General features: G+C 44.6%; 1 protein-coding gene across 3 annotated transcripts in view; it reads left to right on the top strand.

Moving 5' to 3' along the window:
• Window positions 1–19,719, top strand: part of TRAPPC8 (trafficking protein particle complex subunit 8) — a 1,294,567-nt gene that overhangs the window by 1,023,735 nt on the left and 251,113 nt on the right. For all 3 annotated transcript variants that reach the window (XM_086965686.1, XM_086965689.1, XM_086965688.1), the window contains one exon: window positions 444–540. In XM_086965686.1, the coding sequence (XP_086821812.1) occupies window positions 444–540 (97 nt within the window). The remainder of the gene's footprint in view (window positions 1–443; window positions 541–19,719) is intronic.

The raw sequence follows: 19,719 nt of genomic DNA, 5'->3' as shown, positions 1-19,719 counted from the left end.
AAAAATCTCTAACCTCCCAATGCATTTCGGGTTGCAGACCGATCATCATGGGCATACCTGTTAAGAAAAAATTCATTGCAATCACTTGATATTCACTATAGGGAAAATAATACAATTAGCCTTCAACTTTTTATCAAAATTATCTAGGGTCACTGCGGTTAGATGGATTATCCATCCACCTGAAGGAGCATTTCCAAAGGTAAGCAGGTTATTATTTATTCAGAACCTCAATTTTTTTTTAACACATCGGTATGTTAATGATGCTTGAAATAAGGGCCTAAATGTTCTATTTTAAGCAAGCTTTAAATTACAGTGACTGTGTTTTGTTCTAAATGGTTCTTAGTTATACTTTTATTTCACACTGTTTGCTTTGCATGCAAGGAGGTTTTTATGATTGTAAATGCCAACATTCATAACATCCTTTTTTAATTTTTTATTTACAGAGTGACGCAGGCGTGAAAGAATTTCACATTGTGCAAGTGTCCAGTAGCAGTCATCAGTGGAAGTTGCAAAAATGCGTAAATATTGCAGACAGGAGAGGTTTGTGGATTTTCTTAATTATTGTGCATGTTAGACGTGGGACCAATTGGTGTTCTTTATTTTGATCAGCAATCCAGAATAAAGTTATGATGTGCTGGAGATACTTCCATTTCAAAAGAGAGTTTTTTCTCCGGCGTACATTGCTCATGCAGATGCTCAAGTCCTTTAAATAGACTATAGTTTAAGACCGTAAACTATTAACATTTTCTAAAATTGGCAGAATGTGGCTACCTAAACCTGCCCTGTGCGACTGGAGTGGAATGATTTAAGAAATACATTTGTTTTATGTGTTTTACACTCTGTTTTAGCTCGATTCTTTGTATGGCTCCTTATTATATGGGATTTCAAAGGTGCCAGACCATTTCGCGAAGTAATTGTGCAGTTTGTCTTTATGCATGCTTTTTGTGGATCTTTCGTGCTACAGCATAAAGGCTGTTGGCATTGATTACAAGAGACAGAAGCACTAGAAAAGAATGGCTGGTGTTTGCATTAACTATATTAGGTCTTCCTTTTTGCTGACCTTCCGCTTCAGCCGAAAGTTGAGAGAAAGTGGCACAAATCCCTTTCACAACAAGGACACGTTGGGTTGCACCTTTTAATTTTTCCTTTAATTAACGTGGAAACCCATCTGCCCTCCTACTCCACCCCCAGTTTAAAAAAATATATTATTCCCTATTTTAATAATAATGATAGCTGTGTGGTAGTGGGTAAACACAGTGCAGTTTACAGAGTTCCCTTCAAAACACACTTTCTGATGGAAACATCTGTCTGTGTATTCCTCACCTTATGATTATCCCCTCCGCCAGCATCCCGTGGAAATTTTTCATAGCTCTCCACGCCGATGAGGTCGTCATGATGCCATGGCTCAGCACGCGTCTCCACATGACATCACTGGAGCCATAAGAGGACCACGTCGGCGTGATAATGTCAGTTCCTTTTTTTCCGCGCTGTCGACGCTAACGTTTTTTTCTGGGACTCTCCATACTTTGACTGGATACTTTGTAATTTCGTTTGTATCTCTCTTTTTTGTCATGTCTGCCTGAGGAAGTCCGGTTTTAAGCCCTGGAAGGAGTGCGGTGAGCTTATGTCAATTACTGACTCGCATGAAGATTGTCTTTGGTGTTTATCTTCAGACCACGACGTCGAGGGATGCTCTTTGTGCAGGAAGATGAATCCTAAGGCATTGAAGGAGCGAGAAGCCAAGCTTTATATGGCCAATGTAAGAAAAGAAAAAAGGGGTCGGAAAAGGTCAAAGTTCAAGTCATCGACGTCGCATGACTCCAAGAGGAAGCATAAGAAGAGGAGACATGCTTCTCAACACTGATCCTCAAAGGCTGTGGAGTTGAGGTCGCCTTCTCCTGCTCGACGTTGAGAAAAGGACTTGGTTTCTCCTTCAGTGTCTCCTCAGGGGTGTCCGGCTCAATCTCCTTTATATAAAAGGACTCCAGCGCAGGCATCGACGCCGAGATTCTCACCGACTCCAGAAGGTGTGCCGAATCCGGCTGATACAGAGGTTCCTTCGGCTCAGACTGTTCCACCGGTGGCTCCAGCGGTTCCGACTCCAAAGGTACCTCGTTTGGATCTCGAACCAGCTTCATACCCTCAGTTTCCGACGCCGGGTTCAGATTCATCTCATTTATTTAATGCGATGTATGGCGTGTTCGCCAGGGCCTCGTACCCCTCTGGAGAACCTCGGGTCCCATGGCATTTAATTTGGGTGTGCATCACCAGTAACCTCAGGCCCCCTTTATGTCAGCGAAACCGTCCTGGCACTTTCTGTCTCCGAGGATGTTGACGCCGTATGATCCCCGGCTCCATCCCGTGAAGCTTCTCGTATTCGATTGGCACCAGCTACGGTAGTGGATCCACCTTCGACGCCACGTGTGCCCCCCCCCCCCCCCCCCCCCCCCAACTAAGATGCTCTTGAGGAGAGAAGCGCAGAGATTATTGGAAAAGGAGCAGTACCAGGCTGAAGAGAGAGAGGAAGAAGTGTATGATGCAGAAGATGTGTTTGACGACTTGTGTGAGGCAAGTGGACTTCACACTTATCCGGAGTGGGACTTTGCTTCTCAGAAGGCTTCCCCCCTCAAAGGATGTTGCTCCTCATCATACGGTTATTAGGAAGGCTGCCGAGCTTTTGGATTTGCAGCTTCCTATGGCGGAGTACAAGCCTAATCTTCTCATGGAAGTGCTTCATTCTCCGTCTTTGGTGGTTGAAGCACTTTTACTATTTAATGATGCACTGACTGAGCCAATCCTCTGTGTGGTGCAACCCTCTTTCGGCTTCTGTGGTTTTGAGGTCAGTCTCAAGAAGATATAGACCTGCTCCTGGAGATCCGGTTTTCTTTTCTTCTCACTGTAGTGTAGTTCCTATATTCCCAATAGGCTCTGCGCATTGGAATAATATATCCTATAGACGTGACGTAGGACTTAGGTCGACTACGTCTCTATCGAATATATTAGACTTAATTGTGAGTGCCAGCTAGCTCAGAGGTCACTAGAAACTTTCTCGAATAAACAAGAAGGGATTAGTTTCTGCCAACCGCATAAACATGACAACTTTGTTTCCCCAAGATAAAACGGATCTTCAGAGTCGTGGAAACAATAGATAGATATTTTACATGCTTCGTTTCATCAGAGGTGCAGAGAAATAAAGAAACGGACGTTTTCAATAAAAGTATTTATTAAACAGTCTTCTTTCTCATGCAGAAGAAATGAACTGCTACAATCGCAATACTGACTGCAAAGTATAATACGTACAGCAAGAAGAGTATTATAAAATAATATTGTAAAAGGATGGTATGGTTTCTAAGCCATAAAATAGATTATAAAATAAAGACTAAAAGTACTCAACAGGTGCTTCTAAAATACGCCTACCCCAATGTACCTAACCTGAGTCTAGTATGAAGGAAGAAGTAAGTGAGGTGTAGCATAAGTTCAGTATTCTTTGCCAAGAATCTATCCAAGATTTCTCTTCTGGTCTAATCAGCTCCGTACCTTGGTTTAGAATGAAAGAGGTCTGGTATCTCTGTCTCGGGACTCGATTTCCCAACACCCCGCAAGGGGAGCTTGGAAAGACTGGAGCTGGATTTCTCGGCAAGAGAAAAGACAGCGTCTCTCTCAGTGCGTCAGCTGGAGGGTCGGCTTCCTTCGGCACTTGCTGTAGCAAGCTGTGTCCGGCAAGTAGATAGTCGAACTGCTCCAAACCACTGTGTGTTTGCTATGGGCAAGTGTGGTCATATTTATACCTTGAAGGCGCCGAGTTTGGCGTAAAGTTGGACATAATAACGTCATCAAAGAATCGCAGTTCTTTGAAAACTCCATGAGTTCTTGGACAAATCAATATTCAAGCAAGGGGAAGTCCCTGACTGCAGAAGCAGAGTTTTCCAAGAAATCGTTGTGGCTTTTCGGAACTAGTGGAAGTATCCATGCCTGTATTTGGACTGCAGGGGCTATGTCTGAATATGGTTATCATTTCTATGCCTATATAAGGACAAGGGGATTTATACCTGTATAAGGGCATGAATTGGGAAAATTACACTAGGGTCCTAAACTGCTATACAACACCCACTCCACTTTATTATGTTCGACATTACTAAATTTAAACACTAAAACATATCTAAAGCATGTGTTTACAATCCCACCCAAAAATACATAAAATGCATTTGAAATGGATGCACACGAAAATGAGCATTTGTACTCTACGCATTTGAAACCCGTTTTTACGTGCTAAGGACTGTGGAAACTGCTATTGTGTCCTATGGAGCCTGACACCTGGGAGGGCCCACCGATTTCTTTACTCTTCGCCGTCTGCCGCAGGGGGCCGGGACTACGAGACCCAGGGTTCACAGCGCCTTCCAACACAGCGCACCTGGTGTCTCTTCCCGCCCCCTGCTTTTTCAAGGCTACTTACGGCTCGCGAACCCCGCTTCGCGGGAGCCGCTCGCAGCCGTTTTTACGTGCTAAGAACTGTGGAAACTGCTATTGTGTCCTACGGAGCCTGACACCTGGGAGGACCCACCGATTTCTTTACTCTTCGCCGTCTGCTGCAGGGGGCCGGGACTGCGAGACCCAGGGTTCACAGCGCCTTCCAACACAGCGCACCTGGTGTCTCTTCCCGCCCACTGCTACACCTATATGAGCACGCCCATCACTGCGACCGCGGGACGCCCGCAGGCGGGCGCCGGTCGAGACCACGACCGGGCTATCGCCCTTGCTCCTGTTGTTAATTTTGATTCCTACGATCACACTCCAAAACACGAACCATGGCGACCAGAGAAACTAGAAGCAAGAGTACGCTGACTGCTGGAGCAGCAAAAGGTACTTTGGACACTTACTTTGCTAAAGCTGGGTCTCTTTTATCGATGAAATAACGATACTTGAAAGGCGCATATCTCAAAAAATAGAATGGGTCAGAAGATCTTCTATGGGGCCCATAGCGCATGCAAAGACTCCGGAAAATAGACTGGGTTGCATTGTTTCAGACAATGGGGAAAACGTGGGCGGTGGGGCGTCAGTTTTATCTAATTTAACTAATTCTACCTTGTACAATATTGACAATGATATTAGTGCTCCCGATGAGTTTAGTCTTCTACCCCTACCCCAGACCCAAGCGCAACAGACCCTCCCCCTTTCCACTGCCACTATGGCTAACTCGGATGATATCAATGATAGTGTAGGTTGCCCTACGCAGGGGAAAAGGGAAGGTGCTATTCCAAAAAGGAAAAGGGGGGTACAAAACACTGGTGGGCGAAAGGCAAAAATTGCTAAGCATAACTGTACAGCGGGGGGCAGTAGACAAGGACCAAGTAAACAAGGACCTATTTTATCACATAAAACCATGTCCCCAACCACTGTCACACCATCTCTGCGGATACCAAATTTGTCAATTCCACCTACTAGTGTAAACACAGATGCCAATGATCTTACCCTTCCCAATATTGAAGCACTTTTTAAGTCACTGTTAAGTCCCTTAGAAACACGCCTACTAAAGATTGAAGCTAGGCTAGTGACGATAGAAAAAACAACTGCTCAGCTTGCAGGCATGTCTAAAATAAATACCAACTTAGCCAATAGCGGGGTAGAGCTTAGGAATAAGAACGCTATACCAAAGCCCCCACAGAAGGACGCTGGGCTAGCTCCTAAGATGCCACAAAAACAACCTCCTACAGCACACACTGCCACCCCCCAGGTGACTGATCATATCCCACAAATACAACCCCCTACAGTACACACTGCCACCCCTCAGGTGACTGATCGTAATTTAAGATCTAGCCGCCTAGAAAAGGAAACTACCGGCATGCAAGGAGCACATGCAATCACTAAAAAACCTAGGCCAATGAATCTGCCGCCAGAGGCGAGCCCGTACACAGTAATTTTGGCTGGTGTACCAGAGTTAAAGTCCGATTCTAAAGAATATGTCTCCGCTCTGAAAAACAAGGTCGTCAACTGGCTGACCACAAATAGACCTTTACCCTATGGAATCTCGAGCGAGGTTCTTATGGTCAAGAGAGTTCCATGGTTGGGTAATACAAGGAAATCAATCAATGGAGATTGTGTTATAATTAATTTTAGGGATCCCAGGACTGTTTCCCATATATGCAGTTGGTCGCATTCTGAACAGGGGACATCCATCCAGTCGCTACCCCAATCCTTCTTTTACCCACCATTGTTTAATTCATGCGAGGAGGAGGGTTGGCACACAATTTCCAGGAGAGGGAGAGGTTGGGTTGATAGAGATAGAGGTGACTTCTACCGCCCCAGATTCCAGCAGCCAGATTTTTTCCCAACATTTAACAGGTACAGCTGTCAGGATATGGTGGACTGACACAACCGCGGCAGGAGGCGGGAGGTGGGCGACTTATGTAGGGGTCGTAAAGAAGGAAACACTAGTCCCTATATTGCATGCCATGCTAACACCTTGGAGAAGGATCTTTGTGAGGAGCATAATAATAATAAAGTGGCTCATTCAAACACTGAAGGACCCCTAACCAGCTTTAAGGAACCCATAGTTGAACTACGGCAACGAGCCTATAGCGCCATATCACAGTTGAGCCCAACTGACATAGTCACACCTAGTGTTCCCGCCCTGAATCCCAGATCACCGTCACTCAAGATATTGTCCTGGAACGTGGCCGGCCTGGGGAACAAACAGAACTGTCCGGATTGGAGTTTGTTCATTGAGGGCAAAGATATATGCCTGTTCCAGGAAACTTGGGCTAGAGAGGCTGTCCAATGCACAGGTTTTGCGGCATTCTCGATTCCAGCGAAGTGGGGAGGTAAGGGGCGTCCCTCAGGAGGCCTCGCAACCTGGGTGGCTGCCGACCTGGGCTGCGAGGCTACACCCCTCCCCTCAGCTTCCGAGGACATCCTTGGTGTTTTGTTGGAGTGGCCGAATTAGAGTAGACTGGCTGTGGTTAATGTTTACTCTAGGCCGGTAAACATCACACAAGAATCACACACCATTGAGGAACACTCAGTCTTTCTTAGTGACATCCCCCAGGGCATACCGTTCCTGGTGGAAGGTGATTTTAACTGTCACTTCGAGCCCCTCCCAGGTTTACTGGATGGACTATCTCAGGAGGAGGATACCGCATGGCTGGTACCTCCTTCGGTAGCTCCTCCCCCCAGAGCCTGGACTCCTCTAGTTCTTCAAATTACTGCCCTAACTCTGAAGCATGGCATGCGGGCCTGTAATGGACGCATAACCTCAGATATTCCACCTAAATGCACATATCATAGAGAGGGCTGGACTACATCTTGGTCCAACTCTCCCTGTGGTCGCATATCATTGATTTCCAGGTGATACTTAGGGAAGATAGCGACCACAATGCGCTGGAATTGGAATATGCCATTCCCGGCCTAGAAGATAGAAAGGCCGCGCTAGACGATGTTGTTCCAGGGTTGGCTCTGACAAACAATAGACGGCGAGTAAGGTGGGAGAAGCTAGCTTCTAACCCAGAGAAGGTTTGTGGACTTTACGCCCGGCTTATTGCCACTCTTGAAAAGGTCTGTACAATAATGGAGTGCCCCATCTCCCAGGACACTCACAAGGAACTAGGGCTGGCACATGAGAACCTTATCGAGTCCGCGGCTAAAGTCCTTTTTACCATAGGAATGAGTGGGGGTGGTCGTCATGACCGCCCCACTTGGTATTACCATGTTTGCCGCAAGGCTAAATCAGATCTTTTGAAATCAATCAAGGAAGGTGCAGATAGGTCTCTAATTCAGGCTAGGAGAAGGGACTATAAGCGCCTGATCACCCATGCTAAAAGTGAATGGGAACACGAAAAATGGGAAAACCTCACTACGTTATTGGCTATCAGGGACTCTCGTAAATTCTGGCGCACCGTTAACACGGGTTCCGAGGAGTTAGCCTCGGCTATTGAACCGAACATCTCAGCCAAGACTTGGCAGGATCACTTCCAGTCCCTATACAAGGTTGCCGATGATGTCACTAACGACAGCCCACCTAATATTAACGTGTCAGTGGAGGGGGATCCCTTCACAGAGATGGAAGTACGAGCAGCCATCGCAGGGTTGGCATCAGGCAAAGCGCCAGGATTGGATGGCCTGCCGGGTGACTTATTCAAGCAGGAGCCTGACGTATGGGCTCCATACTTGGTCCTGATATTCAATGCTGTCCTAAGGGGTATGGACGTTCCCTGTACTTGGCTGGGCGCAGAGATTGTCCCTATATTTAGGAAAGGATCCCCTCTGCTCCCAGCCAACTACAGGCCTATCAGCCTCATAGACGTACCCCAGAAATTATTTGGCAGGCTGATACTAGATCGCCTCCAAAATTGGATAGAGAAATTCACCATTATCAGTCCCTACCAGGCGGGATTTAGAAGAGGGGTCTCTACTATGGACCAGATCTTCCGCCTGAACCTCCTGTTTTGGAAGACTGCGGTAATCGAGGGCGGCAGCTTGTACACGGTATTCGTGGACTTGCGAGCCTCCTTCGATTTAGTACCTAGAGATAGACTTTGGACCGTATTGGCGGAGTTGGGCATTCCAGGTGATATCCTGGCTATTCTGATAAGATTACATCAGGGAAACTTCGCACGTGTTAGGTGCGGAAGAAATGGGGCACTTTCTGGAAGATTCTTTGACAGGAGGGTGAGACAGGGTTGTGTGCTTGCGCCGACCCTGTTCTGCCTCTTTGTCAATGGGGTGATTGCCCATCTGACTAGGATGGGTGATATTGATGCTCCTAAGTTGAACGGCAGCAGGGTGCCCGCTATTATGTTTACGGATGACACCCTGCTGCTGTCTAAGTCCCCCATGGGAATACAAAGGGTTCTGGATGGGTTTTCAGCCTTCTGTGTGGAGCGGGGACTTGAGATCAATGCTATGAAAACCAAATTCATGATTCTCAACCCCCCTCCCTCAAAACATCCCAACCCTACCATAGGTCCATTAAGACTCGAGAGGGTTCTTACTTTTGAATACCTGGGTGTAACTATCAATCAGGATATGACATGGGACATGCACCGGACCAAGGCTAACATGAAACTGGTCCAGTTAACGGGTGGCTTTTGCAGGATGGCAAGCAGGTCGACCTACAAACCTTTTTGGTGCCGTTCTCAAAATTTATAAAATGCAGGCCAGAGGGGCAGTTTTGTATGGAGGGAAATTGTGGGGTCATACTTCTGCCCAAAACCTGCAGATTACTGCAAATAAATTCATTAGACAGATGGCGGCACTACCGGCAAGCACCCCGCTGCTTCCGCTGAGACTTGATCTGGGTCTCAGACCTATTTCGGAAGAGCTGGGACTTAGACCAATAACCTTCTGGCGCCGTATTTGGAGTATGCCTGAACTTATGAATTACAGGAGCGAGCTCCAAAGATTCTTTGCCTACCTAAATCAAGACAAATCCCATGGTTGAGGTATATCAAACAAACATGTGAGACTCTAGGTAGACCAGAACTATGGCTAGACCCAGGTAATACATGCGTAGGATCCCACGCAAACTCCTTTCAAGGGATTTCTATGAGCTGAAGCTATCGGCCTCAACGGGGAGCACACGGGAGGGGTCCCTGACGGATCTGTTAATTAAATCGAAATATTTGTACCTTCTTGAGCATGTGCTAGACGGTATCACTCCCGTTCTTACCAGAAAATTATTTATGCAATGGCGTTATGGCACACTCCCCATCAGGGCATTCACAAATCGTTGGGCCCACTCACCATCCAGAGAACAGTGCCCGTCATGCTCACACCATCTGGAAGATGATCTGCACATTATATTTTTCTGCAAGGCTTACCAAAGATCTAGGAAATATTGGCTTGCTCCTCTCCTTAAAAATTTAGGCTTTAGCCAATACCTCCCAGCTTACAGAATTTTAAAGACGGATCTTTCACCTCCCACTGTGTTTGCGGTAGCAACATTTTTAACTGCGATGTGGCACATCCGGGCATGCTTTATGAAACATGAGGTAGATTCGGGATAAATGAACTGTATTGATGATTTTTATTTGTAATATATAGTAATCGATTTTAATAGGCCTATTGTAATCCCTTTTAACTCTGTTCTGCATTTTGACTGAAAACTGTTTGCATATCTTTTATGATCTAAACTGATCGAAATAAAGATTGAAATGAAATTATGCATTTTAAGCATATAGTATGATATTGGTAATGCTAACTGAATGAATCATGAAAATTACATTTATGAAATGGCTCTTAAATACAGAAGAAAAAGGTTGAGACCATCCCATAGCATAATATATAAATTGTTTTGGTTTGTGGATAAGGTCAATATTGTTTCTAGGAAGTGGGAAACATCCTTTACGACGCAACTTTTACCACGCAGTGCCTTTACAACGCAGGTTTTTCAACGCAAGTCATTACAACGACTTGCGTTGGGGGGGGGGGGCGCTCTAGGATAGGTAATAGTTTAATTTACTATCCAACACCTTCCCTACTATCCACGGGGACTGGAGTTGGAATAGTAACTTAAACTATTCACTATCCAGCACCCCTCAACGCAAGTCGTTGTAACGACTTGCATTGAAAAACCTGCGTTGTAAAGGCATGCGTGGTAAAAGCATGTGTTCTAACAACGTATATCCCTAGGAAGTATTCAAAGAATTCTTGTTCTCTAAGAATAGTTCTACTTTAAGCAGATTACTTTGTGCCAAAGGTCAATTTTGAAAAAGTCAAATCAAATCGTAGAAAAATAGAGTTCCAAAGTTAGAAGTTTTTTTTGTTTTGAAAAACAAAGGTCGAATTCAAAGTCAATAGAATTCGGTGTGCTAATTTCAAAAGTTATTCTCGGTGTCAGGAGAAAACATTAAATCTTCTAAGCTGGCAAAGAAATAGTCTACCACAGTAGGTGAAAGTTGAACCACTTCATTAAGTAGATCAATCGTACACAGATGAGAAGCATCGCCGTCAGCGTCAGTCGCATTAGCAATGTTCGCAGTAGATGGTACCTGTGTGCCTGTTGGTCCACGGATCTCACCGTCAGCTGGATGTGCTGGTGAGACCGAAATGAATGCCACCATCAGGATTGGTAGCTGCTGGGGACAACACAATGCATGAGCCGTTACCAAACCAAGCAAAGCGTCAACATCCGTTAGCAGTGCTGATGGAAGTGTCAGACAAATATCCAACACGCATTCCTCTCCACAAAGCAGGCATCGTAGAAAAGGTAAGATGTATTCTTTCCAGATTGGTCTGAATGATAGGAACCACGTGGTATTCAGATCTCTCAAACGAGAAAAGCCAAGAATCTGTATCATGCGCTCACGACCCTGCATTGCCAGAAGAGTGTTCTCCATGGTAATCTGGGTATCGCTGGTGACTGGACTTGCCATATCGGAGCAGAAGGAACAACAAAAGTATTCCGGCTACGAATCCCAAAATGAGAGGCAGGCCGTCGAACACAGAGTGCACGAAGTTTAGAAAAATGCCTAGGACTGCTTCAAAGGGTGTTAACAGTCCTGCAAAAATAGTCTTACATACATATTCAGTACCACTGGAATCAGACATGTTTAAGATACGACCTAACATTTCTGAGAAATGTATGGGGCAATTCGTTGATGATAGGGCATGTATCTCTGCAGAGGACCTTGCAACTTGCAGATCATATGTCTCTTTGGACGAGGTCAGTGGCACAGTTTTTTGTAAAAGAATAGCTTTCATTCTGCTTAAAGTAACAATTCGTATAGAAGAGATGTTCAGTGAAGGCTATAACGGCGACTCCCCGTCTGTCTTAGTTTTAGGAAACAATACATGCATACAACAAGTGACCCTGGCTGACACACTAACGAGATAGGCTATTCCTGGCATCATTCCACAACAACTGTGATCATTCAACATTATGTAGCTCCCATTGGAAAGCTGCCTAAAAATTGGATCTATCACTGCTGCCGGAGAACCTTGCAGGTGACAGGATAAGTTGATCGAAGGACCATCGCAGGCTTCATGTAAATTAATACCCTGACATAAAAGTGTACCGCTCAGTGTGCTTTTGCAATTTTTCCCACTAAGAAATTCCTCCTTTTCCCCATTCCAACATTTGTGTGCGTATGGCAAATCCCAGGTCGACTTTATGTATTCTTTACCCAACCTTTCATACAGGCCTGCTGGTATGTTTTTCAAGCAATACTGAAACTGGAAAATCGTCACTGGCAACGTGATGGTGCCATGTATTATCCATTCTATGGCTGGTTTCTCAGAAACGGTTAATGGTAATCTTTCCAGTTTTTCTATGCTCAGCACCGTATAGTCTGCTCCCTTCTGTGCCGAAGAGATTTGTTTATCTGTAAGGTTAAATCCAGTAAACAATGACGTGGTGTTGATTAGACGCCAAGGCACATAGCCTGAATGAGGATTTTGTAACCTCCAGCCTGGCAGCATTATGGAACGCAATTAAGACTGTCCATGTTGTAACATGAGCAAGTCCTGTTCCATTAGGTCTATGGCTGAGGATACAATACTGTCCAAATAATACATTCTGGATAATAGTCGTTAACCCATTGTCAACTACAGAGAGAGCTTTCTCTAAATTAACACAATCAATTTCTCGTATTCGTTCTGCAGTTTCCATTTGCGTGATTTTCCATGCTTAGCATATATACCGGCATATATGAAACGCTTATGACGGGGTTTACGAGGTCCTTGTAAGAAGTCTCTCAAATCAACGCCATTTTTAAGTAAAGTTAAGTGTTTTATATCTGGGAGTGCGGATTTTTGTAGCCACTCAAGGCACAGTTTTCCTACACTGTATGTTGTTATCATCCCTGGATGTTGTCTCTGGACATATCTTGGATCTGGCCTAGTTACTGTAAACCCTTGTGTCTTGTTCAGGAATCTATCTTGACAGTTATCAGTGTCTGTGGGCCAGATTAACCTTTTTTTCCAATCAGGATTAGTTCTGTTTTGTTGTAAAATATATTTCACGTCTACCTCCTCATCTGTAGTGCCATTACTATCAGGTGTGGATTTAAGTATGGACGGTTTGTTTAAGTCTTTTATCTTAGCCAGGCCATGACAAGATGTTTGTCATTTGAAAACATTATTTGTTCTGGGAGGATGCAGACTCTGAATAAGGCTTCTAAACCTTGCACCTGCCAGTCTTTTGTGCCCCAGACAGTTTTTGTCTCAATGTTGTCTTTCCAAAAGTCAAGACCTAATGTTGATTATTGAGCATAAAAGGCCGCAGAATAAATTTGCTTAGTATTAGTCAACATACTTTTCATTCCTGTCTAATTACCATTTTTAAAATAAAATGTTCCTGGATTTGTGACATTAAAACCTGAGAAGTATGGACATATTTCATAAAATGTTTTTGAGCTACCCTTTGGTGGCGTTGGACAATGTTCCCATTGATTAGAAGTAAAAACATTTCTAGGGTTTGCAGATTTGTGCAAATATTGATGACAATAATGATTAAAACAATACATTTGTTCATAATCTGATGAACCTTCTAAGTATTCGTGTTTTGTAAATTTTGCTGACATTTTTAAGTCTGCCATCATGTTATTAACAGTCTCAAAATTCCAATCGTCAGAAAATGTGCTGGGCGAAACAAGTCACTCAAAGAAACTTTCAATTGATGTGGAATCTTCAACAGCTCTACAGAACCGTAAATGTCATAATCAGTTCTGTTCCATGCTATTCCACCAGGTAGAGGAACAGCTGTGATATTTACTGATGACAAGTCTCTCTGTTCACGATGGGATGATTTGTGTGGCTTCAGCTGCAAGTTGATGTTCTTACTTGCTGTGTCCATTTTACTATATTTCCCATTTATCAGCATTCCCAAACTTAATACAAGAATGAGCCAAATTAGGAGAAAAAGCACGCCTCACACAATCCAAAGTTCAACCCATGGTGATACCAGATATGTATTTGCAAGTTGATGAAAGAGTTCTGTTACTTGTCCTTGAAATTTTTATTTGTTGGTGTTGTTTCAGGTTCACTGGGATCCTCAGAAAACGTATCAAAGTTCATGAAATAGCCAGAGGCAGTTCTGTCAATTGTAGGTATTGCATCAGGATCACTTGAAATCACTGAAGCTACTTGATCCCTTGTCATATTAGTATAGTCAGATGCTATATCATTGTAGACAGGAGTGTCTTGACGAACTGTTATTTGGGTCTCAAGAGGCCCAAGTTCCACGGTTTTGTTGCATAGTCCTTCTTTTCTTACTGCAGATTCTTCAAATGTGATAAGTCTCTCAGTTTGAACCTCTTGGATAGTAGCAAGATTTGGTTGTCTACTACATCTTTGGAGTCCACTGGGCCTACTACTTATTATCGGCCACATTATGTGGTTTTACCATGTCGATGGATACGATCTTGTTCTCCTTTCTTCCAGCAAGGGGCAATAGTAACACTGTTCTTGATCCGTGGATTGCTAGCACAGGTACTGGTTTTCTGTAAGAAGGCCCAAATTCCTTCTTATCTGCTATTTTTTATCTGACCAGATCCCCAATCTTTGGAATCCAGACAGGCCTTGCTGGGACAGGTGGTTTTTCTTCACTGGTCGTTGACTTCTGTAATGTGTTGCTTAGACTTCTTGTTTCATTTAACTCCTGCAAAACAGCCAAACGGTCTTTGATATCAAAGGCTTTTTATTCTACCACTGAAGTATGACGATCGAGGTCTTCGACAATCATTCTAATACCAAAAAGGATTTCATATGTAGTGATTCCACCCAGAGAATTTCTTGGCAGATTATTTAAACTACGTTGGACACTTAATAAATGTTTGACCCCCCCGTCACTCGAGCCTAATACCCTAGCTGTTATAGATTGCTTTATGTCCCGGTTTTTTCTTTCCACTACCGAATTTCCTTCAGGATGGAATGGACTTGAGTACCGTAATGCAACACCCAGATTGGCCATGGCCTCCTTGTAAGCTTGAGAGCTAAACGCAGGACCCTGGTCAGAATGTAGAATGCCGATTGCGTATGTGCCGATAAAGACTCGCTAATCTTTTATAACAGTTCGGGCGTCAGCCGAGCGCTGAGGCCAGATCCAAATGAATCTTGAGCATGAATCCACTGGGACCATGATATATTTATAGTTGCCATCCTTTGTAAGGGACCACAGTGGTCCAGGTAAACACATGCTAGTGGTTTATCTGAAATTAAAAGGAGCGTCTGCGCCGGGCGTTTCACTGTTGAAACTTTCATTTTCTGGCAGATTTCACATTCCAAAATATAATTTCGGGTCCGTTTCCTCATGCGCGGCCACCAGTATCTTTGCTTTAATAATGACACTGTGGCGGAAACACCTGCGTGCGCAGAGGCAAGTCCTTCATGGTCTGCTACGATTAGTCCTGATCTATGTTCCATGTTTGAGATTACTCTATCCCCCACTCCAGGGATTCGAGCAAAAGGAACATTATTTGCATCAGTTATATATGAGTACTTGGGTGGAAAGTCTTTTGGAAGTGTTTTACCACTGTCTTTTATTGAAGCAGTGACAGCTTACATTATTTCGCTGTCTATTTTTGTTTTTGAACGAGTGGTTGCTGCTACGGAAGCGGTTTGCACAGCTGCCTTCGTGGCTTCATCATCCAATGATTTCCCTGCAACGTGAACGCCATCACACTGATGACTCAGCGTATGGATCACGTGAGTCTTTTGTAGTTCTTTCTGTAATGGAACTACTTGTTCCCAAAGCAAGTTATGCTTGATTGTGCCACCTTTTGCGTCTTTGAAACCGTTTAGAACCCAGTTCTGCAAGTATTCGTTGTAAGATTGTACGCAGTAATACGAATCGCACACTATGAGTGTGGGGAATTCGCGATCTGTATTTTCAAGCACCATCTTGAAAGCCTGTAGTTCAGCTCGCTGGGCTATACAATCTCCTAGAGATTGATTTTTTTTTTACCATAGGTCAGAATTTACCATTGCGCCAGCGACCTTTAACAATCGCACACGCAGCACTATAAGCCTGTTTACCCCAATTGTGGGCTGTGCTTATCCGTCTGTATAAATGTTCTAGAGGTAGAATCTCAGTGGGCAGAGGACATTCTTGTTTGTATTGTAGAAATTCTTGAGTTTTCAAGTAAGGGTCAAAAACGTATTCCACGTCAGTTGCAGCAAGAGAATTAACCCATTGTATCCACCTTGGATATTAAGCTTTTGCATTCGGAATGCTCTCTTTTGTCACTGCCTCTGAGGCAGGTACAGGTGTAACGACCATAATGCGTTTTCCCTATGCAAGGGCTCTCTTTTGCTACTGCAGTTTGAACCACTGTCATATTTTTTTCTTTTGAAGTGAATTTCATTTCAGCTTGTGTGTATAAGTGTGACTTGTAAGCTATTGGTACCTTTTCACCTTCACTAAAGGTTAAGTACATGAATCCGCATCTCCCTGGCATGATTCGGATTACAAAATTGCATACATTTACCCGTGTCTGTAAATGGGTTGTTGCTAACATGTCTGTTTGTACTGAACGCAAAATTTCGGTGTGTTTTTGAGTCCAAATACTTTGAAATCAGGTTTGATTAGTTCGTAGAGAGGTTTAACCCTTTCTGCGTAATTTAGAATGTGAGTTCTTCCAAAATTGAGGAAGCCTAGAATTGACTACGTTTTTCAGCGTTTTTGGAGATTTGAGCAGTGCACACTTTTCTAAAAAGTTTTCTGCCAGGCTTTTGTCTTCACTTGAAAGTTCGTATCCTAAGAATAGGACATTGAGATGGGCAATTCTTGATTTTTTAAAGTTGAATTTGTACCCTTCAGATGCGAATCCAAGTATTATGGTGTTCACTCTGTTCAAGTGCCTATCCAAGTCATGGTCTGTAAGATAGATGTCATCGACATAAGATAATGCCTCATCATCATACGTTTGTAGTAACTCTGTTACTCTGGCTGAAAATAACCCTGGACAATTCTTGAATCCCTAGGGGAGACGACAGAACTGACGCTGTGTTCCCATAATTTAAAAAGCGGTCAAGTACCTGCTTTCAGGTGCTATGTTTTGAAAGAATAAACCGTTAGAAATATCTAATGTGGTTTTATATTTTCTGCGCACGATGTTATCTATCAGTGCTGCGCTGTGTGCTATTTGTACTGCAAAGGTTTTGCAACAGGAGTTTAAATGTCTGTAGTCCAAAACTAGATGATATGTATTGTCTAGTTTGGAGACAGGAAACAAAGGATTGTTCATTGACGAGGTGCATGTTTCAATCAGTCCTTGGTATTCAAGTTGATCTAAGATCTCCCTGACCTGTTTTTTAGCTTCTTGCTTAACTGGATACTGCCTCTGAGCAGTTGGTTGATTTTTTAACTGGAACTTATGGTGAGGAGAATCCTCATTCCATCCCATATGATGTTTATATAATGCTGGAGCCTGGGCTACAGCCCATTTTCTGGCATAGGTGTATTTTTTATGAATATGAATATGATTGGAGAAAGCTAGCATAAGGATTTCTTCCCCATGTGGGCACTCCCTGACAAATTCAGGTGCCTGTCTTGGTCAGCCAGAAGAATGTCATAACCCTTAGAGAGTTTCTCCCAAAAGAGTGCTCTTATTTTTCTAGTTATATCCCCCTCTATCCTGAGTGTTACTTCATATAACTTATGGGGTACACTAACCCTAGTATCGGCAGTTTCAACTTGAATGTATTCATTCAAGTCCACGGTCTCCAGATGATCCTTCAGGATCTTGCGAGCTATGGTAACTTCTGCTGCGCTCTTCAGCATTGTCTGAGCCCACTCCCCGTTCTTGAGTTGTGTCCTCAAGATCCTCGGCATGTCTGATTTTTAGACCTGCTACCTTATTTTTGGTGAATTGAGTTTTCTTATTTTTTGGAACGTGTTGATCGTCTTTGGACTTCATGCGTTCTTCCTTGTGTTCTGATTGTCCGCTTCTTTCCGATTTCTCTGAGGAAGTGTGAAAGGTACGAGAGGAACGTGTATCAGTATCTGGATATCTATCAGGTTTTCTCAAATGATCCCCGTTTCTGCGGTTATACCACTTTTCAGAGGGATCCTTTTGAAGAGACCTACCTCCGGATTGAGAATGCTTCTCTTTAGGAAGTGTCTGTTTAGTGTTTTACCTCTTCTTTTTAGGAGTAGTAAGAGTGTTTTAAAAAAAACCTTTTCAGGATTTTCTGTTAGGTGGGGTTTTACTGGTATCCCACCCAAAGTATCTCTACCTTGTTCTTCATAGGATTTTTCTATCATTCTGGCCAGTTCATACGGTTGCTCAGTTACATCAAGTTCTTTTAGTTTTTGGTGGATCGCCACGGATGCTGCTTCACCTTTAATATTAGCTAATATAGCTGAGACCTGTTTGAAATCTTTCAGTAATTTCACACCCAGATTTAAAGCAGGCTCTGCCCCGTATTCATTTTGAATCTGTTTCAGGACGTCTGGTATGACCGCCATAGACTGAACACCATGCCATCCAACCTCAAATTTTTTCTCCCCGAAATTACCTTTCTCATAGCTTTCCCGAGGTCCAAAGATTCACCGCCGTTGAGCTTGCCTCCACTGCCCCGACGGATGAAGGATCAAAACGGGGCTTGGCAAGGCTGTTTACAGGACTCGCTCCCCGGACAATTGGACCGACAACCCTGGCGTAGCGCGATGAGGCGAGAGTGCCGAGTGGTATCTGCCTTTACCGGAGTTTCTTTCCCGAGCCGTGAGGAACTGCAGAGTGACAGGAATTGATCGTCGGACCGCCATCGGGTTTCCGAGGGATGGTTGAGTGTCCTGCCTGGTGGAAAGACCCCCCCACCCCCCTCCCCCCACACGCTGGGACCGGAGCCCCTTCTCCTGAATGTTGACGGGCTGTAGAAAGTCAGTGGAGAGCTGGCGTCTCAGGATCACAGCAGACACCCAGCAACTCTGCGATACCTGTGAGGAGGGAATCGTTGGATGCCCTGGAGTCTGCTCTCTGCCCTTTCGACAAGAGGGCAAACCTCCTCAATGGTGATTGCGGCTTTGGTCCTCCGATCGTGACCTGGAGGAGCCCGCGTTGGGGGGGTGGTGCGATCCACACCAGAGGTGACCCTCTCTCCCTTTGCCTTTCACACTGGTGGTGAGGGCTTATTGCCTCCATTGTGCCCCCCCCCCCCCCCCCCCGCTGCGGCGGACCCCGGCCGGACATTGAGTTCCTCAGATTTGATTAGTTACCCCCCCCCCCCCCCCCCCCCCCCCCCCCCCCCCAAAAACGTCCACTGGGCCGCTGCTGATCCCCAATGAGGCCACCACTGCTTTGTGCTCCGCCTGCCCCGCTGCTACCTACGGTACGAGACGCGAGGGGGCCATGGAGCTGATTGGATGGGGGGGGGGAGAAACAATCTAACACTACGGACCCGCCACAACGCCAGCTCTGCTGAGCTGCTTCGCTACCTCATCGGGAGCATCGCAGGAAGAGTCATGATGCAGGAGATTCTTCCTGCCTCATCTGCTGTGACCGGTATGATTGTTTGTGTTATACTGTGACTGGCTGTGTTATTGCGCCGCCTATGCCACTGACTCCTTGTCGATGAGGGGAAGAGACAAAGAGTTGGGTAATCCCCCCTGCCATTTTGTGATCTCCTACTTAGATCACTTGCTCATCTCCCCAATCCGCCATATTAAGGTGTCCCTGCTGCCTGGATGGTCTTTCACTCGGCATGTACTTCGTCTATTCTATTTTTGCCAGCGACTTCCACCAATGCTCAAATTGTTAATACAGATACTGAAACAATCCCCTGGTT

This window comes from Lissotriton vulgaris, chromosome 4_1 (genome assembly GCF_964263255.1).
Source record: "Lissotriton vulgaris chromosome 4_1, aLisVul1.2, whole genome shotgun sequence".
In the NCBI taxonomy this organism is placed as follows: Eukaryota; Metazoa; Chordata; class Amphibia; order Caudata; family Salamandridae; genus Lissotriton; species Lissotriton vulgaris.
This window is presented reverse-complemented; position numbering and strand designations above follow the sequence as displayed.